The sequence below is a fragment of the Salvia hispanica genome, chromosome 2 (genome assembly GCF_023119035.1).
Source record: "Salvia hispanica cultivar TCC Black 2014 chromosome 2, UniMelb_Shisp_WGS_1.0, whole genome shotgun sequence".
Lineage (NCBI taxonomy): Eukaryota > Viridiplantae > Streptophyta > Magnoliopsida > Lamiales > Lamiaceae > Salvia > Salvia hispanica.
In genome coordinates, this window is record NC_062966.1 from 34964083 (window position 1) to 34989951 (window position 25869).

At 32.5% G+C, this 25869-nt stretch overlaps 2 protein-coding genes and 1 non-coding gene across 3 annotated transcripts; 1 reads left to right on the forward strand and 2 right to left on the reverse strand.

Moving 5' to 3' along the window:
* Positions 1-1121: 1121 nt before the first annotated feature.
* Positions 1122-1193, reverse strand: TRNAT-UGU. The gene has a single exon. It is a non-coding gene; the product is annotated as a tRNA-Thr (tRNA).
* Positions 1194-6097: 4904 nt separating this feature from the next.
* LOC125207808 (zinc-finger homeodomain protein 9) lies at positions 6098-7534 on the forward strand. Its single transcript, XM_048107308.1, has one exon. It carries the CDS (start codon positions 6305-6307, stop codon positions 7259-7261), a length of 957 nt encoding a protein of 318 aa, XP_047963265.1. The 5' UTR covers positions 6098-6304; the 3' UTR covers positions 7262-7534.
* A 13287-nt stretch (positions 7535-20821) lies between these two features.
* LOC125208026 (mini zinc finger protein 2-like) lies at positions 20822-21841 on the reverse strand. Its single transcript, XM_048107570.1, has one exon. It carries the CDS (start codon positions 21666-21668, stop codon positions 21363-21365), a length of 306 nt encoding a protein of 101 aa, XP_047963527.1. The 5' UTR covers positions 21669-21841; the 3' UTR covers positions 20822-21362.
* Positions 21842-25869: the final 4028 nt, after the last annotated feature.

The window sequence follows — 25869 nt, forward strand, 5'->3', positions numbered from 1 at the left end:
TATGATTAATTACTTTAGGTAAGATGAGTTTAACCAGAGACGGTTGTTGCCAAATTGCAACATGTCGTGTATTGGTTTATCTCAAAAAAAATATTTAACAAAATATGTAGAGTGTTGATTGGTCCAATTTTTTTATTATTTGTGGGGTTGTATGTTTAATAATTAATATAATATGCCGATGAGACTAAGTTCAATGTTCTATTTTTATCATTCCACATAATTCTCCAAATTTAATAAGCAAAAAATATTTTTAAAACACATGAGTAAATCTTAGTGCTGGTTTGGCCTATATTTTAATCAAAACGTGATCAACTCCTTTAATATAGTAGATGTTACCTTAATTGACAATTACTACAATTTTGTTTATTTGTTTGTATTTTCTCATATATGAATAGTGCTTTTGCCCTTTTTACGGTGACAAAGAAATCTTATCCGTACATGAATTAATAAATAGTCAATCTTTGAACAGGTTAAATTAAATATGTGGGGTCGTTAGGTGTTCTATTATTAAATTTTTTCACATAATATTTTGAATAAGTATTTAGAGTAATTTAAAATTGCATAAATCTTTCTTATTATACCCTTTACCAATGAAAACGACGTTTAATGTCAAACAAAAGTAATAATTAATGTAAAATAAAATAGTGTACAAAGTTTGCTTGAATTATAAACAGTAGAATATTATGATTGATTAAATAAAAACTTGAAAATTACGCTGTCAGTTAGGGGAAATAGACAGGCATGTGGGAAGTTATGGGTTAAGTAGTGGGCTTTTTCTGTATTTGGTTGGTAATCCATTCTATAATGGTGGGCCCTATTTTACCTTTTTCATTATTTCTTTCTATTAGGCCCATACCCACCTCATTTTCCTAACTACGTATTTTCATTTTCATTTTATTTTTTTAAGCTTCCTAACTATTTTACTTTTTTTGTACTGGCATAGCTCAACACGATTTTATTTTTGGCGAAGCAGGTGAAAAGTGTAAAACGCTTTCTCTTCACGCCTTAAAATCACAAAGATTCTACGCCATTTTCAATTTTTTTAAATAATTTAATTAAAATTAATATTGAGCTGTAATTAATAATTAGGAATTAGGAATATAATAAAACAGAGACAAAAATGCCCCCATGCAGGATCGAACTACAGACCTTCAGTTTACAAGACTGACGCTCTACCACTGAGCTATAGGGGCAATTTATACGTTTTTCATAAATTGTTCATTAAGAATATTTCACAAATTAAAACTCAATTTATTAAGTACTACTAAAAATTTTCACATTATTAAAATAAGGTGGCATTCAATTCTATTCCATGATCATTAACATAAACAGTAAATTTTGGTGGTGTAAACTATTTATAACCATGCATAATACGAAATTAATTAGAAAAATGGTACTAGTACAAATAATCACGAAAAACCACACACGACAGTGGGAAAATTATTGGGTGATTTCACAAATTGATAGCGATTGAGTGAATGGACATTCCCGGTCAAAAAGCTGTTTAAAATGATGTAAAAACCTTAACCATGACGTAATTTTACTGCAGTTTAATACACCAAATTAAAATAGAAATAAACAGTCTCAAAATAATATGGTATTCAAACTATGAATGGACTGGGGGTGAACAGTCATAGTAATATTTTTGGCACTTACATCAAAATTTCTGCTTCAATATTCAATTCACAATATTTTTTTTTATATTGTCTTTTCTTTGGGATTTTGACTTATGAAATTATGACTTTGAATATTTTTATGGATGCAGATTTCATGCAGAGACGACCGCTTGGTTTCAATCCGAGTTTCTATTAAATAAAAATATTTGTGTCAGATTTTTTTACCAAAATGTGGAGTAATAGTTACTAAATCTTTAATTTGAAATTTTGAACATATAATTTCAGGAATAGTAATTTATTCATTTTTGGTATATTCAGAATTCAAAGGTGGTAAATTGGTCTAGCTACTTGCGGATTTGAGGATATGGTTGATGAACATTTGAACAAAAAATGATGTGAATTTCTGTACACACAATACTACTGTAATGATAATATTTCTCAAAATAAAGGTGGGGGGGTTGGTGTTTTGCAGAGTAAATTTGAGTACTCCACTACTTAATTTGGACTTTATTTTTCAGATCTACCTATCTAAGCCATCAATTAATTTACTGACAATTGCTAGCTTACTGTCATAAAAATTCAAATGTTTCATGTAATAATTATATCATTTTTTAGGATAATTTGTTGAACGTTTTCTTTTTAAATAAATTATTGAGGTTTAATTAAATACACATCTACCGAAGATAATCTTGAGACTCTGATGTGCATGATTGGTTGGCTGATCTCATCAATTGTACCATTTTGAGCATTTTCTTACACCCCTATGCATCCTATTATGACTTGTTCTTATTTAATTTTAGAGGGACTAATTCACATTACAATTTTATTCTGATACACAATTTGTACTTCCTCTGTTCGAAAGAAGTGGACATCTTTTTGGATGGTAGTGTCATTTTATATAATTTTATGTTGTATATTAAATAATAAAAGTGAAGTTAAAAAAAATAAAATAAAAATAAATTTATTTCATTTTTAGTAATAGATAATCTTAATTGAAATAAACTAAAGAAAAACGAATCATCTTCGATAAAATAGAAGGGGTATTGACTATATATGATTAATAAAGCTTTTACACAATGCTCAATTTTATAAAAAACTTTTCTACAACTATCTTTAATCCAATGCGAAAATTCCCACCCAAAAAGTATGAATACACTATTGATGAGTACGTGATGTAATATTTACTTTCGACATGTATTTAGAGAAAAACTTACTCAAAAAAGCTACTATGATTTAATTAGGGATTTAAATACTACATTGACCACGCCATTCCTATCGTTGATAGTGAGGTTAAATAAAGCTCGATTTACTTTTAGTACTACTAGATAGAGAAATCATAATTATGGATAATGATTTAACTACTTTAACATTTATCCACATAAAATTAAAGAATGGAGTATATAATATAATGATCTTAGATTTAAATAGTAAACATAGAATGTCTTACCATTTTAGTGATCAACTAACATTGATTTGCAATTAAAAAGAGCTAATATGGAATTATTTTCATTTAGTTTCTCTAAATACCACAAAAGTTCTATGGAACTCTACCAAAAGATCACTCAAATAGAGACAAGTCGAATGAGTTGATTCCTTAGTCAATGTATAAAGTACAATTAATTAAACCTGAAAGAATCATTGTAGTAGTATTAAATATTAAATACCTTAATTAACTGTCAATCCTAAAGTTGATCACCTTAAAAAGAGGCATCAATTATTGTAAAAAAAGGTACAATTATAAAAATTACACGTGTTGGAGCATGAGGGTTGTTTAGAACACGTGGCTATATTTAAGAATATTTAGCGGAGCTTAACCATAGTTTATTCGACTATTAAACATGTCATGCAGTAAGCTCCAAAAATCATACGTCCAAACTTGGACTTTAAGCTATAAAAAATCAATAAAAACGGATTACGATCACTTCAATTTTTCTTTTCAATTTTTTTAAATGAAATCATCTGTGATTAAAAAATAAATAAAAACTAAGGCGTTACAGATAAACATGTTTACAATATTAATCGGACAAAACCCTCAACGTCTCAAAATTCTATGGAATCCGACAAAAGTGCTTTTAAATTTAGGGATGTAGCCATCGCATAACCGATGGTCCTCATAAACCATTCTATATTACGCTTTTGCCCTCCATCAATTTCGTTAATTAAAACTTAAAACTTTTTTTCTCAATCTAATCAATATTAACGCCTAATAAATGTAATTATTAATTGATTTAGAATAATGTTTTGTGCGGAATTTCCAACTTTAGATCTGAAAATATTCGAAAGCAATGTGTGTAAAGAAGGGTAATATGGGAAGAAGGGATAAGAAAGTAAATATTGTTTTGAGGTAAGGTGGAATGGGCAATTTGGGGGTTTGATGTTGAAAGAACGAAGAGGGGGGGTGGGTGGAAGGGGGGTAGGTGGGGGGTGTCAGGTAACTTTGACAAATTAAGGTGGGTTCAGTAAATGCAGCAGAAGAGCAGAGCCTGCCTTGTTTTATTTTACGTCAATCAGGGTAAAAATAATATGCGACTCTCACGCAACCTTGTACTTTCCTGCTTTATTATTCATAATTTTATTCTCTTTTTTTATTTATTTTAAATACTACTCCTTCCGTTCCACACAGTAATAGAGGCATTTCGTTTTGAGCTCTCGTTTTGAAAAAATGATAATAAATAGTTAAAGTGAAGAAAGAGTAAAGTAAGAGAGATAATAATGTAGTGAAAAGTCTTATCTACATTATTCTCTCTCTTACTTTACTATTTCTTACTTTAACTATTTATTATTATTTTTTCAAAATTAGTGCTCAAAACGAAACGCCTCTGTTACTATGGAACGGAGGGAGTACTATACTACTACTCCACTCCCTATTATAATTTAAGGTCATCAAATTAATTTCATAACATCCACCAATCATACCAAAGTATACAATTACTTGTTAAAATCTGTACTTTTTCTTGATTACTCTCCGTATTATATATTCAATTAATTTTCCTTTTTTAATACTATATAATTAAGTTATGGAGTATTAATTATTTGTTAAAAATTATATATAATTTAGATTACTGAATTTACATTCGTTAAATATAAAAAGTTATGTGATTAAGATGAGTTTTATTTATAAAATTGAAATGTTTGGTACTTATTGTATTTATAAATGAAAATTTGAAAAAAAAAATACAAAAATTAGTTTTTAAATGAATGAATTTGGTTGCAGAGTGGTTCCGCGCCAATGCAACCACTGCTTGGACGGACAGCAAATCGCACATGGTTTCCTACTTGCAGCTATTTGGTACCATGCCTCGCCATTTGTTAATCCGCGTTAATATTACGCGGCATTAATGATTTTTGGTATCACGACTCGCCATTTGTTAATTTGCGTTTACATTACGCGACCTTAATGCACTGTCAATCTTAGCCGTCCGATTCTATTTGACATTTACATTAATGACGCTCATATACGCTGATCTGTTCAGTCGCTACCGTTGAACTTTGTCTTATCCCGAGTTACATTTGGTAATCCGCGTTTACATTATGCGACCTTAATGCACTGACAATCTTTTCTAACCGATCCTATTTGACATTTACATTAATGACGCTCTTATACGCTGATCTGTTCAGCTAATGCCGTTGAGCTTTGTTTTATCCCGAGTTACATTTGTTAATCCGCGTTTACATTATGCGACCTTAATGCATCGACAATCTTTGCCAACCGATCCTATTTGACTTTTACATTAATGACACTCTTTCAGCCGATACCGTTGAACATTGTCTTATCCCGAGTTTAATAAGATGCGATGGAAAAATTAATGAAAACGCAGAGTATTAAATTTTAAATAAAATATGAAAATATTAAATAATAGAATATGAGATATATAAACATAATATAAAAATCAAAATGTGGCATGTTATGTTTCTGTCTATTTCCTGCAAAATGAGATACTTTATGGTTAAAATGGGAGTTTAAAATTGGGTTAGCGATGTCTTTATTTTGAAATTATAATCCAGTTTGTTTTATTAAGAATTGTTTATTTTCTCTTAATATGAATCTGTACTTAATTATAATTAAAATTTGATTAATAGTACGATTTATGAGTGAGGTACCTAACAGGATTTGCCATTAGTTGGAACCTTAATCATTACTTAAACTAAGCATGGTGTTAAAATTCCAACACTATGTTTTTTAGCTTACCTTTGACTGCCTAATTAAGCACAGACACAAAGAAATAAGACGACCATTAGGATGATAATTTATCCATTAAAAGTATTTTTCTTAAAAAAAAATGGCGTGTGAGTGCAGGTTGTCATGCAATATCATTAATACTAATGCTATGTAGATTTGTACAAGTGAAAATAGTATTTATGATTTCACATGAGAAAGCAGTTGATGGGAAGGGTGGGGTGCATTTATTTATTCATGTAATTTACAGCAAGGAAACTTAACTAGAGAGGGGATTACAACTCAGGTTAAAAACCCCCCAAAACAAGTGGTTAAGAAGCACAACCACAGACTCTCAGATTTTTATTATCTACAGTCTCATCATCTTCTCCTTCTTCTCCTTCCTCTTAAATCCCCTTTCTCTCTCTCTCTCTCTACATGTCTCCCCAAACCCTAATTACGCCTCTACTAATCAATTACTGTTGATTGATCACCAATTGCGCATGTGTTTTTACATGTTTTTTCAGCTGACATGGACTTAGCCAATTCCACCGTCAAAACTCCGGAGGCCGACTCCGAGACTCCCACCCGGATCCAGCCCGCCCCGAAATCGGTTCCGGCCTTCACCAACGGCGTCCTCAAGCGCCACGCGCCGCTCCTCCACCACCACCACCCGGTCGTCGTCACCTACAAGGAATGCCTGAAGAACCACGCCGCCGCGCTGGGGGGCCACGCCGTCGACGGATGCGGCGAGTTCATGCCCGCCCCGGCCTCCGACCCGGCTCTCCCCACCTCGCTAAAATGCGCCGCCTGCAACTGCCACCGCAATTTCCACCGCCGCGACCCGGAGGATCCGCCCTCGCACGCGCCGCCCCCCGCCGCGGTCCCGGCGATTGAGTTCCAGCCGCACCACCGCCACCACCCGCCGCCTCCCCGGAGCGGCTCCAGCCCGAACAATTCGCCGTCCCCGCCGCCGATCTCGTCCTCCTACTACCCCTCCGCGCCGCACATGCTCCTCGCCCTCAGCCACGGCCTCGCCGCGCCGCCCTCCGACGTCAGCCACGGCCTCACCTCCCCGATCTCCGCCGGCGCCGGGCACCTGAGCTCCGGCAGCCGCAAGCGCTACCGCACCAAATTCACCCAATTCCAAAAGGAGAAAATGCTGGAATTCGCGGAGAAAGTCGACTGGAAAATGCAGAAGCGCGACGAAGACGCGACCAACACTTTCTGCGGCGAAATCGGAGTCGACAAGGGCGTCTTCAAAGTCTGGATGCACAACAACAAAAACACATTCGGGAAAAAGGAAAACAACAATCCCCCTCCCCCGCTGATGCCGCATTTATCCAACCCCGAAATCTCCACATCTCCCTCCCCCGCCGCCGCCGCCACCACCGCCAACGGAAACGGCATGAGCTACAGCGACATGAACGAGGAGCAGCTCCATCTCCACGCTCACGGCCTTGGCACTAATGGATCTTCTTCTTCTTGATCGAATCTCAATCGCGATGGATGGATGATGATTCAATAAAATAATCTTAGATAGCGAGGAAAAAAGGAAAAAAGGAAACCGAAATTCGGGGATCAGGATCAGGATCAGGCTCAGCTGCAAGCAATCGTCGATTAGTTTTCTTAATCTCTGCTTTCATTTTAGATTTTCTACATCTTTTAGCTATTAATATGACTAGCCATGATCAAATTTCTGAGGATCATATTGAAATGGAGGATTATTAGCTATATTACCATATTTGGAATTTTTGCTCAATTGCATCTTTTTTTTAGGGTTTTTGTTCAATTCGCCTTCAAATATTTGAATCGATCGCCATGCATGAAACAGGGTGTTGTTGTGTCCAATTTGCAGCAGCACAAAGTGGTGGTGTGTGCATAAATTGAGGCTGTTTTAATTTATTACTCTAATTTTTTTAATTTTGAATTAGCATCTTCTTCAGATACTTTCTTCTTTATTTCAGCAAGAAGATGGATAGATACTGATTTCTTCAAGGTTTTAAAAATATTATTCCTAACTGCATAATTTAATGATGCTTTAGATGCCATTTCTCCTTTTGTTTGCCTGCATCTTTTACTTTATGCCATATATTTAATCTTTATCTATCTATGCATAGGGATTCCCTATTGTAAGAAATTCCATCCTCAAATTTCACAATTAATTGTCCTAAGTCGCATTTTTACTTTTTTGGCATATTTATTTGGTGTGGGATGACGATGATGATGATGATAGCTTAGAGAATAAACCAAGATTTGTTGTCTAACTCTAAGTTATTATTATGGGCTTAGTAGCTAAGATTAAGGTTTCTTAGCTAATCTTACGTTAATATAAATGAAATCTTTACTAGTTAAACTTTGCTTACAAGACAAGCACGGATGATAGATTTTATAATGGCTCGGTTGCTACTAATTAAGATAAATCAATAGGGATAGTTATCAAGCTTATATTAATTTTGCTGTTAAACATTGTCATTTGATAGATGATAGATCTGATTAAATTCTATAGATACAAAAGTGTGGTGATTGGTGGTCTAGATTATTTCAAAGATTAAAGTGTAAAATGACACTTTTGTCCTTAAGCCCTCTCATCAACCTAACATCTAAATCAAGAACAAAGACAATCAATTAACCAACAACAAATTCAAGAACATAAATAATCGATCAACTAACATCAAATTCTAAATAGAAACAATCGAAATGCAATCAAACAGGTATCATATCAAGTGATTACTAATCATTTTTTTTTACATTGAATCAAATTAACAAGTTAATCTTGAGGCTAATCTGTTGTTTGATGCACATTCTGTCTAAGTGAGTGTGTGTGAGTGTGGGTAATTATTGGAAGGTGACAAATTGGGAATGTCTTGTCCATCACCTCTGCTAACTGTGTGTGTTTGGTTTTGGGGAGAGAGAGGGTTTATGTTTGGGTGGTGAAGTCAGTAATCTTGTTTTGTTTGAGGGGTGCAAAGGCACTTGTGTGTGTGTGTAAGAGTGAGAGAGAGAGATTCAACAACCAAAGGTGTGGGACAGTCCTTTCTCATTAACTTCTCAAGAGAGTGGGCAATGGGTACATAGCTGGATTTTTTTTCTGTGATTTTATCTAAGTTTATGTAAATACACTTTGGCAGCCCCTAACACTTCTTCATTATTGCAATTTCTTTGCCTCTTTCAAGTCTTACAACTTATCATTGTTTCTTCCTGGTATGGGAATCATGATGCATGTACTCATCACTAAATTCACTTTTATATTATTTTTGAATTACTCTATTTTAAGTACTTTAGTTTTGGAAGAAATCTGTAGTTAAATTGAGGAGATTTAGCCCCTGTGTACACTTCCTCGACTATTAATTGCTTCTCCTATTACACCTACATGTCACATGTTATTATTACTACTCCACATTGGATGAAATAAGTAATGTGTGAATGTTATATCCTGAAGTATTTGTAGTTCTAGTTTGGAAAGTTAGTGAAAAAACTGAGTGGACTCCGAGGCTGAGGTATATAGATATTGGAGTTCAAAGAATCGAAAATGTCGACTAATTTTAGTTAATGAAGTTTTCCATTCTATGACGGAATGCCAAAAGGCGACACCAACCCACTGATATATCCCACTTGAACCCGCTATTATGTGGGCGATAAAAACCGGGTGATTTATCAGTATATGTAATTGTTCTTTAGAAAGTGGGTAAAAAAATTGAGTTGACTCTGAGACATGGTATTGAAACTAAAATTCGAAGAATTGGAAATGTTTACTAATTTTAGTTAATGAAGTTTTCCTATCTATGATTGAATGCCAAAAGGCGGTACCAACCCACTAATCCCATTTGAACCCGCCATTATGTGGGCGACTAAAAATCGTTGATTTTTAGTATATGTAGTTGCTCTCTAGAAAGTTGGTGGAAAAAATTGAGTTGACTCTTAGGCGAGGTATCGAAGTTGGAATTTGAATAACTGGAAATGACGACTAATTTTTAATTAATGAATTTTTCCATTCTAACGGAATGCCAAAATGCGGTGCCAACCCACTGATTCCACTTAAACGCACAATTATGTGGGCGACAAAAACCCGTTGATTTATTAGAATATGTGGTTGCCTAGAAAGTTGGTGGAAAAATTGAGTTGACTTTTAGGCGAGGTATCAAAATTGGAATTTGAATAACTGGAAATGACGACTAATTTTAGTTAATAAAGTTTTTCATTCTATGACGGAATGCCAAAATGCGGTGCCAACCCACTGATCCCACTCAAACGCACCATTATGTGGGCGACAAAAAACCGTTGATTTATTAAAATATGTGGTTGTTGCCTAGAAAGTTGGTGGAAAAATTGAGTAAACTCTAAGGCGAGGTATTGAAACTAGAATTCAAATAATTGGAAATAATGGCTAATTTCAGTTAATGAAAATTTTCATTTTATGACGGTATAGCGAAAGGCAATGCCAACCGATCCCACTTGAACTTACTATTGTGTGGGAGACAAAATACCACTTATTTATTAGTATATGTAGTTGTTGTCTAGAAAGTTAGTGGAAAAATTGAGTTTACTCTGAGGCGAGGTATAGAAACTGAAAATCGGATAATTTGAAATGACGACTAATTGTAGTTAATAAAGTTTTCCATTCGACGACGGAATGGCAAAGGGCGAGGCCTAACCAGTGACACCACTTAAATTAGCCATTATGTCTGCGACAAAAATCCGCAGATTTTAGGTGGACAAATATGTGGAATTTGCGTTTTTAATCGTCTATGTTTCCTTAGTTAGAGAAGATGAACACGAATAAAAGAGGCGACATTGTGTTTACTTATTTGGGAATTGGAGCTAATTAGAGAAGTTGAACTTTTTCACTTGAAAAGTGAAAAATATAGTATGATTTTTGCACACATTGGACGGATGAGGGTTAGAGTTAATCTGTACTTCCCAAAATTGACTACTCAAGGTTTAAATAGATAATCAAATTCATAAAAGATTAAAATTGCCACTTAGAAGATTATTTACACAAAAAATGGCCCCTTTGTACAACATGTAATTGAAATAAAATTATCAAGAAGAAAACTTGGTTACATTAAAATTTTAATCTATTTTTTATTTTATGTTTTTAACTACTATAATATCCCAAAATAAAGAGTAGCATGCTATAAAAATATTGACAAAAAAGTCCCAAAGATCAATTTCGAGCATAATATCTCCACTCTTGAATTCTTTTTATTTTTCTAAAGAAACTAGTCCTTAGAGCACTCCCAATGCTCTCCCTAAAAACTCCCTTATTTCTCCCTAACTCTTGTCACATCAGCGCCACATCAGCACCAAAATTTATCCCCAGTTTTTAGCCAACTTTTAGCCAACTGCTCCAATGGTTTCTCCCTTATTTCTCCCTAACTCAACATTTCATTTTTACATCATCATTTTTAATATTGTTTAATTTTCCCTACAAATGTGTTTAATAAATAGATTTATAATGAACAATTCATCGTTGTATTAATCATTGGAAAATATAATACAACGAGAAAAAAAAAAAACTACAAATAAATACCATAAAAAACAAAGATTTAAAAAAACAAAGATTTAAAAAAAACTATAAATAAAAATCAAAAAAAACAAAGATTTAAAAAACAAATATTTAAAAAAAAACTACAAATAAAAACCATAAAAACAAAGATTTAAAAAACAAAGATTTAAAAAAAAAAAAAATTATCGCCGATTTATCGCCGAATCGCGCCCACAGTGGGCGGCGATGATTCGGCGATAATAAGGGAGTTGGCGATAATAAGGGAGTTTTATCGCCAAATTATCGCCGAATTCACTCCAACGCCCGGCGATAATCCGGCGATAATCGGCGATTTTTCGCCGGATTTAACGCCGACCCATTGGGAGTGCTCTTAGGGTTTGTAGTGTCACAATTTCTAATAAACTTTATTAACAAATACTTATATACTCTAGATATACGGAGCAATTATATTTGAGGTCCTTTATCATTGTCTTTAGATATTTCTACGATTTTTTCACTTTTTTAACCTCATGGTTAATATTGTCCATTTACTTACTTTTCGTAACTTTACGTGGCATCCTCCGAAATCTATAGTCATTTGATTTTAGACAGACTTGTCTTCGTTATCTCTAGTTAGAATAGATAAAACATAAATTGAAAAAGATGACATTGTATTGTTTTATTTGAAAATTTGAAACTAGTTTTTTCTGAAAGAGTGAAATTGTGTTAAGTATATATTGAAAAGTTTGAAATAAAATTATATACTTATTCATATAATAAGATGTTTTTATAAAGATTCAAAAAACTAGTATGAAGACTATTTACAGAACTAGCCTTGCAATGGTCCCTTTTACATATGTATCTCGATTTACAATGTGTAATTGAAAAACAAACTATTGATACATATTTACACTCTAATGTAGTTGTTTTCTTTATAGAGTAAAATTAGAATATATAGTATTTGTTTTAATTAATATATCCTGAAATAAATATGACCAATATCAGTGAACAGAATAAAATATTAGCAAAAAGTCCAAAGATCAATTTTGTGAATATTTTTTTCTTTTTCTTTTTTTAATCACCGAACGGGCATTATTTGGGCCGGAAATCTAATAGTTCCAAACATTTTATCTCAATAATAAGTTTTGGTGTCAATTATTCAGTAAATTTACAAGGCTAATGCTATCTAATATATAAAACAAATACTTGTACCTATAATATTTATTTAAGGAGATTGAGAGAGACAAAAGTAAAACAATTGGAGTGTGGGGACTTGAAAGGGACATTTAAGGACGTGTACAATAAAATTTAAATTACTGAGGGAGAGAGGGCCCACAAAATAAAGCCTCAAATACTTAGCCCAAACATGGGTCCAATTTCACCACATGATTATTCAATTCGAATTCAGTCTATTTTATGCTAGGCCTAAATATTTGTAGCTTTTTTTAATTACCGTTTTACAAGATTAATATAATTAGTGGGTTTTAATGTATACCTCTTCAATTATTTTTTTATAAAATATTTCTGCAGAAAAGAATTGTGGGAAGCAATTAAGTGGAGTAATTAACATTACATGAACATATGATAACACTGTCACCGGAGAAATGACACAAAAATCTTATCAGGATCCGATTTTAGTTGACAATAATAATCTATTAACCTAATGATAAAAATACATGAAATAGTAATAATTTAAATGTGACTAATAACTTTTTATACGTCGGCCCCTACACAATTTTGCCAATATAAATGTTATTCACACCACTCTACACTTATTCTCAATTCTCCCAAATATCTTAACTTAAACATTTTGACTCTTAGTTGATTGAAATAATTAAAAATATACACTTTATAAAAATTTTCTGTGGGGTGTTTTGATTCACTTAAAACATATACTCTATATATCATTCTTATCATTTATGGCCATTTTTTTAGTATATAACATTACATGTTTTCTTTTTATAACACAATTATCACTTAAACAATACATATATTTAAAAGTGTGGAGCCATAATTAGGAGCCATATATTTAACTTGGGGTATGATTTATTTATGGGATATTGGACGCAATGAAAGAGAATGAGGTAAAGTAGGAGTAGGTTCCTTAATTAGGTCAAATACGCGTCCCAAAAATGAAATAATGAAGGCATCCATCATTTGAAAAATTCCAGATTGAGATAATCTTACATTTAAGATCATTCACGAATCTGGACCACCTCATCGCATAAATTGTGATTCTGCACTTTTTAATTTTTCTTTTAACTTTTTATTTCTTTCTCATGTGGTCCCTTGATTTATTACATTCTTCAATTTACCTAACTGCATTTTATTCACAATCTCTAATGCAATTAAAAAGTAAATATATATATATCTTGCGAAATAAAGTTAATTGTGGATGTCTTACTGTGTCGGTGCACTTTAATCATTTTAGTGTACTTACATTGTTATGCAACTGGTTTTACTTTTTACTAGTTCAAAATATTGATGTACTTAAAAAGAAAAAATAATCTTATTAATTATATGTACTATACAATATTAGTATGTTTTTGGTCCTTTTTAAATTTCCTTTTTTGCTTTGGATACAATACACTACTATGGACTCTTTTGTATAAAAATAAATCCAAATATTTAGTGGAACTCGAAATAATAATATTTAAAAAGGAGATAAACAATGAATCGACAAGCAATAACTGTTGTAACGAAGCCCAGTTTTATTGTATTAGGCTTGGCCCAGTTTTATCTTACCTAATTAAAAGGGTTAATATAGAATTGAGAAACTTATCTAAATATAAAAATATAATAATAAATAAATAAATAAAAATGGGAAGCTCTTTCACATAAAGTTTAATAACTTCGGAGAATCATTAATTTCATTATTCCTTTGACCGTCGCAATGGCCAGCTCATAACAGTCTGATTTTTTTTCCTATATATTAATGTGGCTTGATTTTAGCCTATACTTCCACATGACATAAGATTGAATGTATAAAAACAAGAGAGAATTCTATAAAAATATGAATCCAAAAGGAAAAACACCCGAAAAGAGAAAGTGTACTTTTCTAGCTAGCTAGAATACCCAATAGATGTCACGAGGGATAAGTAACATATAATAATAATATTTTTTATTATTATTATAAATAATTATAAAAAAAAAGAATTTAAAAGGAAATATAAGCACCTACGGATTTGATTGAAAATGCTAGTAATTTGGTTTTGTACATGCTTAATACTATAAAATTGTTAAATTGTACATGTTTGTTTTTATGTTTTTTATTTATAATTTTGTTAGAATGTCCAGCATTTTTGGGAAAAGACATCAATCAAGTTTAATGTACTGGTATTATCTTATTATAGAGCATCCGCAATGGTCGGCTAGCGACCGGCTAGCCGATTCGTCGCGCTAGCCGATCGGCTAGCCGAACCATTGCAATCGGCGAGGACGATTTCGGCGAGTGGATCGGCGTGGGCTGGCCGATCGCTCGCTGGCCGAAGCGCTGCCGATCGGCTAGCCGCCATTGTGGCGGCCCGATCGGCCAGCGCCGAATTTTGTTTTTTGTTTTATCTTTTTTTTTAAAAAAAATTTAATTCTTTTTTTTAATTTTTGAAAAACTATATAAACGCGATTTTCTCTATCTCTAAATTTATATACAAGAGCAACATCCAGCGATGGACAACAACAACTAGCCCAATACAAAATTAAGACCTAAAACAGAAACATGTCATACCGTCGGGCCGTTCGGCCTCTCGCGCCCCCTAACTAGCAAAACTAACACAAATTCAAGGCATACTAACATTTTTTATGTATTATTTTAATAAATTAGTGAGGAGTAGAGTGGGGCGGTGGCTCGTGTGTGGAAGCCCGGATTTTTTTTTATTATGTAATTTTTTTTTATCTATGTAACTTTTTTAAATGTAATTAATGAATTTTCCCGTATATGTGTCGTAAATTTAATTCCGTAATTTAATCGTAATTTTAATTCCGTAAATGGAGTATATTTTGAATTATTTTTATTGCGGCTGGCCTATGGAATCTGATGTGGCAGGTGGATTTTTTAGTGTTGCTGACGTGGCAGGGGAGAGAATGTCTGGCCTATTGCTGGTCTATGGCTGGCCTAAGCACCATTGCGGATGCTCTTATGTTATCACGCAATATCAAAGCTAATCATTTTTTCTCAGGCTAATGTTAAAGTTCCTTCCCATCCTCCAAAATAATTAAGGGATAATTATTATTTAAATAATGAATTTTCATTGCCTTTCTAGTCAATCGTATAAATTTAGAAAAAATATATTCTAATATAATAAATTTTCATTGCCTTTCTAATCAATCGTATAACTTTAGAAAAAATATATTCGAAAATAATAACTTTTCAATTATTCGCAATTGTCCTACAATGATCAAAATTGAACTAATATGACAAATTTAAATATAATTTAAAAGAAAACAACATCAATTTGTTTAGTGTTAAATAAAACAATACCGAATTGGCGAATTCTCTGTAACAACGTGGTTTTGTTGCCGCAATTAATTAATTTATTCCATCGTATGACAATTGCAGAAAATTAAGTTATGAGTTGAGTTTCAAAAGTTACGAGATTATCTATATAATTTAAATGATATCAATCTCAATTATTAATTTTAAGCTGAAACTTCCATATATTATGATGTATGATAGTACTATCATAATTAGTATACTTGTTGCTTGTTAGTTTCCAAATAACATCACACGATACATCTTGTAGTACATGATTTATATTGGAATGATTTCTTGAATTCGATAATTCCCAATTTAAATTTGGCAGCATCACATTATAGTTTAGCTGCGAGGACCACATGCACGATTGATCTTTTAATAGTGGTCTATTCACTTATATACAGGTGGATTCTACTAATTCGTACGATTTCAATCTATTTTCAATTTTTAAGCAAAGTTGAAAGTACTATCAATTCAAATTTCCAACATTTAATGACTTATTTTTTCGTTTATTTTTTTCAGAACCCCCGAGCTTCGAATGTACTATTTCCAGTCTTAGTCCGCTATCCAGAATCTAGATATACATTAAATAAATATATTCCATAAATAATTGTGGTTTAGGAGTTGAATTTATGTAAATTGTGAAGGGAAAAAAAGAAAGGGAGAGAGCATTGATTTTAGATCCAACAGGTATGGGGGTCGATTGCGACTTCTCAGCGGACCGGAGGGATTTTTTTTTAATCTCCTTTTCGGTGGGTGTTTGTCTCTCACTTTTTTCTTTACTTATTATTCAACTTTTTACTATTTCATTTTCATTACCAAAACTAACTATACTCGATATGAATTTACACACAAATAGTAGTAAAAACTAATTAAACAGTATCAAAACCATTGATTGTCTCGATGCTTCAAGATCGTGTGGATTTTATTGAACATTAAATTTTAGTGGTAGTACTTGGCGTTAATATAAGATTAAAATTCAAATCAAAATTTAAGTTTTTAAACAAATTTAAGTTACAAACGTAGAAGAGATAAATTAATTTAAGTGCTGGAATAGCTCAGTTGGTTAGAGCGTTGAAACCCTTCTTCTAGCGCTTGTTTCCTAATTTTCTTATATTTTAGGGGTATTATCTAATTTTAATATATTTCTCCTAACAAAAATGTTACACTAATAATTATGCGTCTTACTATTAGCTAATAAAATATTTACCCATACTAATTTTCCTGTATATACATTAATTAATCGTCCCAATAAATTTTTTGCCGTATTTAATCCAAAAATTCCTACAACATCGATACATGTGATAAGAGTTGGATTTTCAAAGTATGCAGAAAATGGAATGTTACAATAATTAATTGGGCGGCGGCCTTAATTAATTTCTCATGCCATGTTGCCCGCAGCCTCTACACTCTAAATTTAAATGCATTAATTTTAATAAATTTTATTCATTTATAATTAAAAGATAAAATTAAATTTTTAATTCTTTTAGATTTTGACATGAATCCAAATATTAGTGGTCTATATGAAAGTACGGTTGGAAAGTTTATGTTTTGCAACGATACATTTTAACTATCCCATTTGACTCTAGAAATTTTAACTATCCACATTTCAAAAAATAATTTTTGAACCCAATAAACCAAAATTTGTGATTCCAAATTTAAAGTGAAATGTTTATAGTTGTCGACAACACAAAAGCTTGATTTAGGAGGGAGAACAATATCTAGTGTCAAAATTTTATTTTATATATCATTTCATTATAAAAAGGTAAACAAGGGGTATGAAATATGTATTTGAGAAACAATTTAGGGCGTTCCATGTGATGAATGAATGAATTGATTGTATTTGTTTGCCCATAAAAACATGATGCGATTTTATCATCATCAAAGGAGGCATGTGGTATTGAAATTATTTACTACAACGGCATGTGGTTAAGGATTTCTTTTGGTGATAAACAAATTTGGAGTGAAATAATTGTGTTTGGTTTAAATAAGTAAAAAAACAATGGTGCTAAATTTCATTTTTTTTTAAAATGACTTTTCGTGGGAAATTATTTCGACCAAAAGTTTATGAAAGCGGTCCCCTTAAAGTGGTCACAATTTCTCTTGTGCTTATTTTTGTGACAACCCACTTGCAAAACTAATTAATTTTAAGATAATCATATAGTTTACATTTATTAAAATTGATAAGGGAAAATTCTCTTTTTTAATTTCAGTATATGGTTGTTGAATAAGCTACATTAGTAATTAAATTCCTATGATAAATACAAATTCTTAGGATATTAAATTCATAAGCATATTGCGATTAGACACCTTCTTATACATAAATGATGGAAATTTTTTCTTTTTTTCTTTTTTTCAAATTTAGTGGTCCAATTACTACTAGGAATTACTATATCATATCTATTTCCCTCGTAGCCACCTAGGCTTTGACATTCATTAACAAACTTTAGGTTTTGTTTTTTTATATTTTAATTGGGCAAGATATCTACAGCTACTACAAGCAGAAGGTTAGAAAAAGATGAATTATAATTAAGAGATCAAGGAGTAATTAATTTTTTCACCAATTGGGTTGGTTTGAAGAAATTCAACATGTTGCAATTTGCATGCTTGTATTCATCATGACTAAACCCTAATTATTGTTGCTATCGAATTAGAGAAATAATTAATGGAGTGAAAAAAGAAGTGTCAGAGCGTAACCAAATTTTGGTAAGATTTGTTATAAATGCCTCTAACAATATTAAAGTGTGACAAAGTTAGGGTTGGACCACAGTACTCGGAAAACATAAAGATTAGAAATTTGTGATATGGTTCTATCTACTGATTTAAATGTGTCAGTCTCACTCTCTCAACACATGATTTCTGCAATACTATTAATTCATTACTCTCCCACATTAATGTGGCCATTTCAAAAAATTGAATCTGCTTATTCCTTCCAAATTAATTAATTTATACTATCCTAACCCCGTTCACCAATTGAAAAACTAACAAGAATTTAAATTCAAGTCGAAATTAATCAATTCTATTTGATGACTTGTTGCTCTATTTTAATATTTCTGTTGGGTTGAAATTTTGAAAGATCCACATTTTCTTCTGCAAAATGCTTTTTACCAAATTAAATATCATAGCATCATCTTATAACATACTCATGATCAACACATATCTATATTAAGATTGATACATTATATTTCTTATTCCATTTTATCTTTTCTTGGTCGAAGAATCAATGGAACACCTTTAAACACAATACGTTAAAAAAAAAAAAAATTCAAGTTCCACATTATCACCAAAAACAGTTTGTTTTTACGACCATTTTTGAGTTTCACACTCATTATTCAAGAAAATTTGAAATTAGATTAAACGTGAAATTGATTACTCCGTATCAATTTCTCTATTCCTTGATGGGCCTCAAACAGTAGTTCTATTTAGTCCATGAAAGAAATTGAACTGGAAAAAGGGCCCAACAGTAGGCCCAAATATTTACAATCATTATATCAGCTCGTAGCCCTACAGCTTTACATAATATAGTTAAAATTTATTAAAGCCCATGCGTATAAATAATATCCACTGTGAACATGCCATTGCTATCCACATTCAACATGCTTTGCCTTTTTCTTTCTTACGTAAAATTCCTTTTCTTATTTGCTTTTAGCTAAGTAGGCACAAAATAGATCTAACTATAATCAACTTTTATTTTAATAGTTACACCTTTTCTTGTAAGTTTAAAAATGGCCAAAATTTAGTGTGCAAATAAAATCATCTTAATGTTATTTTTTTGCTCTATAAGGACATTTTCATTTTTATTCATTAATTTTAGTTGGAACACCAAAATTGATGATGATTTTTAAAGCGTATGTAATTAAAACATAAATTAACATACTTAATTGATATAAATGTTCTTAGTCTTTTTCTTTTTTGTGTTCACAAACACATTATAACATTAAAGTATAATGTCCTCAGTCCTCGCACACTTATACCAATGCACATATTTTTGTGCGACAGATTGGATAGCGCAATTACATCTTCAAACACTTCACTAATACGATGATATATATGTGTGTGAATATTCCACCTCTCCATCACACGTTTTTCTATGCATTTGAGTAGTGTGACATTCATATATAGTTTACAAAAACCCTCATCCACACACTCTCCAAATGGATGATTTGAGGCCTCTCTTTAGATGCAAAATTTCCATTCTTTCAAGAATTGAAAATTTTACGATTCCAACTGGAAATGGGGACTAAATTCCAAAACGATGAAATATGTGACGATGTGGATTTGACATATACCTGAAAACAATTAACATATACCTAACAATGAGAGCATCTCATGGCACATGAGAGTAAATGGAGCATCGTTTTGGAGAAGCACAATGTTAAGTGCAGTCGCATTCCTCTTTCTTGATTACTATAAATATGATCACTTTGTCACCTTAATGTTTCCCATCTTTTCTTATCTCATTCCGATCTTCAAAATTAACACGATGATTATACACCTATGGTCGGTCGCCACATTATTGCATATTTTCGTCTCGATTACAATAAATGGACCAAACAATTTCCAATCTACTCTAGAGATAGAGGTCCCAAAATAAAGAGGAAAATGAGTGGAAGGCTGAGGAGATTAATTAAAGAAGCTAATTAATCCAGTCAATTCCACTACATAATTAATTAGGTCAAGATTTCGCTTTAGTGATGTTCCCTTGGGTTCTTTATCAGTCAGTTCAATAGACCAACATAGCTATGAAAACTGCTTTTTTTAAACTAGCTACATTAAAAGTAAAAAATTTTGCAAGAATTTTCTAGTTTCAACGTAGCTAATAAACAAATTTAGATCAAGATTGAATTTTTTTCCATCTCTTGCTTTCTGATATTTCTTGCTTTTTTAGCAAATATGTCTGGCATCAGATGAAATAGGCAAATTCCATCTAAAACACCTTTTTTGTAATATTCGTAGAAAATAGAAAGCAGTAAATGAAATTTACCATACGATCACTTGAACTAACTAGGTTTCTTTCATTTACTATTTCCAGCAAATTTGTCTGTGCTTGTTTACACACACCACACACACTAGTTCAAACTAATAAGTCAAATCAAGAAACCCAAAAAATCCATTTTCGGGATGAGATAAAATTACATAAAATGACCTATTTTCTTTGAAAATCAAAGAAAAAGATCTCTATAAAAAAGGAGGAGGAAGTAGGAGAAGGAGATGAAAGAATTTACCGCAGCATGTTTTACATGCATATAAGTAAAAACACTAGACATCAATTGCACTAATACAAACACACACAAAACCCAAAAAAAAAAACACACAAACCATCAATAGGAATTTACATCTCTTCATATATATATATATGAAGCAAACCAAATCAGAAACAAGTACACCAAGATCCAACACTCATATCTACCTACAAAACCAAAAAAAAAAAAAATCCAAAAAAGAAACCCCCCCAAAAAGAAAGAACAAAACAAAACAAAAGGCCTAACTTTTTTTTCTCCTCCATTGCATTAACCTGATGCACTCCTTCACCAAACCTCATCACAAACACATACACACACACAAACACACACTCACAAAAACAAGACACCTCACCACAGTCCCACACCCTCTCTTACCTTATTGATCTCACTACATGTTGGTGGAGGAGGTCGGGGAGGAGGAGCCGTCGCAGGCGGCCACCTCCCCTTCAACCTCCCGGCGGTGGAAGTTGCGGTGGCAGCCACATGCCGCGCACGTGAGGGCCCCTCCGGACCCTTCCTCCCCACACGGCATGAACTCCCTGCATCCGTCCACCGCGTATCCCCCCACGTTGGCCGCGTGGTTCTTCTGGCACTCCGCGTACCTCACCACCCTCACCGCGTAAGACAAGTTCGGGGAGTTGCTGGAGTTGTGGTGATCACATCCTCTCTTGTAGACAACTTGCCTCTTCTTCATCTCTATTAAATTGGAAACAAAGAGAGAAGAAAAAGAGGGGTTTTGTGAAATTAAGGAATGTGTAATTAGATGTTAGGGAGAAATTTGATTGAGGATTAGGATTAAAGAGAGAGGCTTGGAAAGAAGCAAAGGTGAGCTAGGTTATTCGGAATTGGTGTTGGGCCAAACCCTAACCCTAGGACCCTCTATTTATACACCTCCACTAACCTTTTACTAATTTAATTACTAATCTCCTTTTTCGAGATTAATGCTATATTGGGAAACATGGTTATTTTATTTACTGCTTTTCCGTATATATTAGCCTAAATTCATCGAATCTTTATATGTATTCCACATATTTTGCTTATTTTATTTTGAGGCTCTATTCGTTGTATCTTTCTTGAACCATGCTTTATATTGGAATAATCTAGAGATTGATGGTGATGATGTTTCGATATTTAATTCGTCCTCATTTTCTTTCCATTTCTTTTCATTTTTGTCAAGTGCTTTTTTGTGGTTTTAATAGGTGTTATGTATAATGAATTCATGCATGACTAATTACATGATTGTGATTGAATTTATTAATGTATAATGCAATGTTCAACATAGACTATGATATTCGGAGCTTTTTCTATCCATGGATTATGATTGGTGTTGAATAAATTGCCAAATTTAATTTCTTTTATCAATGAAATAGGAGTATGAAACATCCTAATTTATGTTGTGATTTTTATAATATACAATCATCTTATAATGATACAAGCAACACAATTTTAAGATTTAATAAAATTGTATACCAATTAAAGTATAAATTTCACTTCTCTTCATACTATTTGATATAGGAGTGATAAACATATTGCATGAGATGTACTTTATGTCAAGGTGAGAAATAAATAAAATTGTGGCATGGTTGTTGTGAATTGATGGCTCAACTTCCTAACAACTAATTAGCTTACGATGGAAAGGGATTATCTTTTTTATTAGGGCACTGTTATTCTCGATTGGGAACCCCATTAACCAATTAAATACTTTAATTGCATGCTTTATTTTGACAAAGTAATTAAATGAGTCAGCTAATATTCCGTGGCCCCTAAAACTAAAGCTACGTGGAATTTGATAACTAACATTGCCAAAAACTGTATCCAAGTCGCTTTTGTCTTCTCCAAGCTTCTTTTTATTTTCATGCTAGCTTCAATATTCTATTATTTTTTTATGTTGTAGCAACGATCATTATGATTAAAGATGTTTTTTTTTTCTTCAACTACCTCTAACCACATAGACATACAGACACAGAGTTTGACTAATACAATGATGTTTGTGATTAGTTCTCACTAAATTAGATTTTTCAATTATTGTCCTGTTATTGGAAAAATATTTTATGGTATCCACTCTCAATGTGGGCGTGGATTGCTGGGGTATAGATAGTCTAACCTCTGCCTCTACTTTTTTAACAGTTTCATGAGTAAAACATGGTTGAATTAAGCAGCAAGTTGATAAACCTAATTATATTGCCGACGAAATTATTTATGGTAACATATTATAAACATAAACGGATCCACAAAATGAAACTCGTGTAGTCAGAAATCGTAGCCTTGTAGGCATCGTTTGCCGTCGTTTGGGCTAAGGAGGCATTTCTTCTTTTTGTTGTTGTCTCTCCTCCCCTGCAAGCAAATCCTATTCTTCAAATAATTCTTGGGGATATGTGATTTTGTTAAACACTAATCCATAATGTCATTGTTTATAATCACAAACAAAAATAAATAGTAGTACTGCTAATTGCTATAAATTTAATATGAGACTCGTTTTGAACGATAAAAGATTGCTCAAATATTATGAATAAATATCAATGATTGGAACAAAACTATAAGGATAATATATCTCTATACACAAGCGGGAGAAGGAGAGGGAAGGTAGGGTGACCGATAAATTAAAGTTGTACTCCCTACGTTCCAGGTTCATTGAGTCATTTTTCTATTTTAAAAAATTCCAGCATAATAGAGTCATTTCTATTTTTGGCAAAAATCTCTCCATCTCTCTTACTTTATTCTATCTTATTTTATTCACCATCTTCTTAACACTCTATTCTTAATCTCTGTGACGTAAAGAAGTGCCTCAATTAACAATGAACAGAGGGAGTATGAATTTTAGGGTAGATGATTAAGTAGCTACCTGAATCATGAAATTGCAATTTTCATGAAATAGAAGGGTTGGGGCGGAGACGGGGATGTGGTAGTGTCGAAGGTTGATTAAATAAGTTTTTCGGCATTACTCAACGTTGGAGTCGATCGGTCGGATTGACTCCAACCCGCCCGATTGACGACTCAACCCTACCTAGGATCATCCATTATTACAAGTTTGAATATGGGTTGGCAAAATATATTTTTTGTACGATTTGTCTCTACGATTGAATCTTCTTCATCGGCACACACACACGTGCATATACAAGTAAGGATTGGAATATGATCAGAAGATTTTTTCACAACTTTCCTTAGAAACAATCCCTAAATAAGGCTAATTATTCCTGATCCTATCATGTATTCAATGGCGTGACAAGGATATGATTCACAACTCTCACGATAACAACGTAGCCGAAGTTTAGTTTTATTGTTATGGCGATATTTTATATATTCATATATTGAAACATTATATAGTAGTACTCCATAATCCATAACTTTGATCTTCGTGAAATTTTGGCGATCCTTAATAGTTGTGGGGGAACCTTAAAAACAAAATGATTATTTTTCCATTCTAATTAGGTCATTTCAAATCAATACTTATAAAGAACATAAATGTGTGGATGGTAAAGATCGCCGAGTATTACGCATAAGTTTATCAAATAGTGTTCACACATACAATCTGTATGACTCGCCATTGATTGCATCAAGAAATCAGATTTTCTTAGTCCAATTCTCTATCTATATATTCAATACAATAACTATATGGCTTCTTTGCTATCGTTCATGTCTGCTTTTGTTGAGAATTTATGACTATTAGTAGTTGTCAATTTGGTCGGACTAGCCCAATCTAGCTTGGTCTAAAGTCGGGCCATGCTGAGTTAGGCTGGGCCGTTCTATTTCTCTGATGGAACGGCTCAACCAAACTATAGAAGAGTTATGATTCGCATGGTTCTGAAGTAACATCATTGACCAAAAATCAATCAAAATTATGACTTAGATGTCAATTTGTCAAACTAACCTCTAGTTAATTACCAACTTAGCAACAAAAGTCAATTGAATAAAAATTCAATCACTCCCAACCCATTTAAGTCCATTTAGCAAGTAGACTTTGGATTAGACTTAACATTTACTCTCTCCATCTCATCCCATGCTATTAGCTCGTTTTAGGTAGTAAATTTGAGATATATTTTTAGTGTAATGAGAGAGATCACTTAATAAGGAAACATTTAATTAACTCAGACATATTAATTAAATACTCTAAATTTTACTTAAAATTAAAATAGTATAAGTAGTTTAGAACGAGTTAGAATAGAAAAAATACAAGCAACTTGAGACATATAAAGTATAATAGCCCAATTCAATCTAACCCACTTCAGTACAGGTTTGGATCGACTTGGGCTCAACTCGAACATGTCTCATTTGGCCTAGGCCGTGCTGACCCATTTGAAAAGTATAGATTAAGGTGACAGTCAGCTAGTGCTTCAAGTTGTAATGTACGGTTCCAATATATCGATTAAGGTGAATGTTTAAAGTTGTAATGTACGGTTTTAATTTTTATATATTTAATTTCTCATTAGTGGGCCACAATTTAAAGCACAAAATGAAGATACACCATGAATTCATTATTTATAGATATGATGCGTATATTACCGTAAATAATTCCTAGTAAAGAGGGAAAATTAGGCAGCTTGTTTGACAGTATAAATTAGTAGGCAACTTCAAGTGGTTCTTTATTGTGTGAGTCAATTCCTTCTCACTTCATGTATATTTCCAGCCTAAGTCTATTGAATGGAAAATTCAACATTTAACCTAACAATCACCTTATAAAATCGAGTTTCAGTTTAATTTTACAATATTTAGGCTTCACTATCGATCACTACACACACATATATAACTCTTTAGACACCTTCCATATATAGTAAGTATGTAATCTCCTATAAAAAAAATAATGAATTGGAAATAGCCAATATATCCTAAGAAAAGAAAAGGTAATTAAAAAAGAAAACAACCAAAATCAATTTGATGTGTCCTATTAACCACAGTAA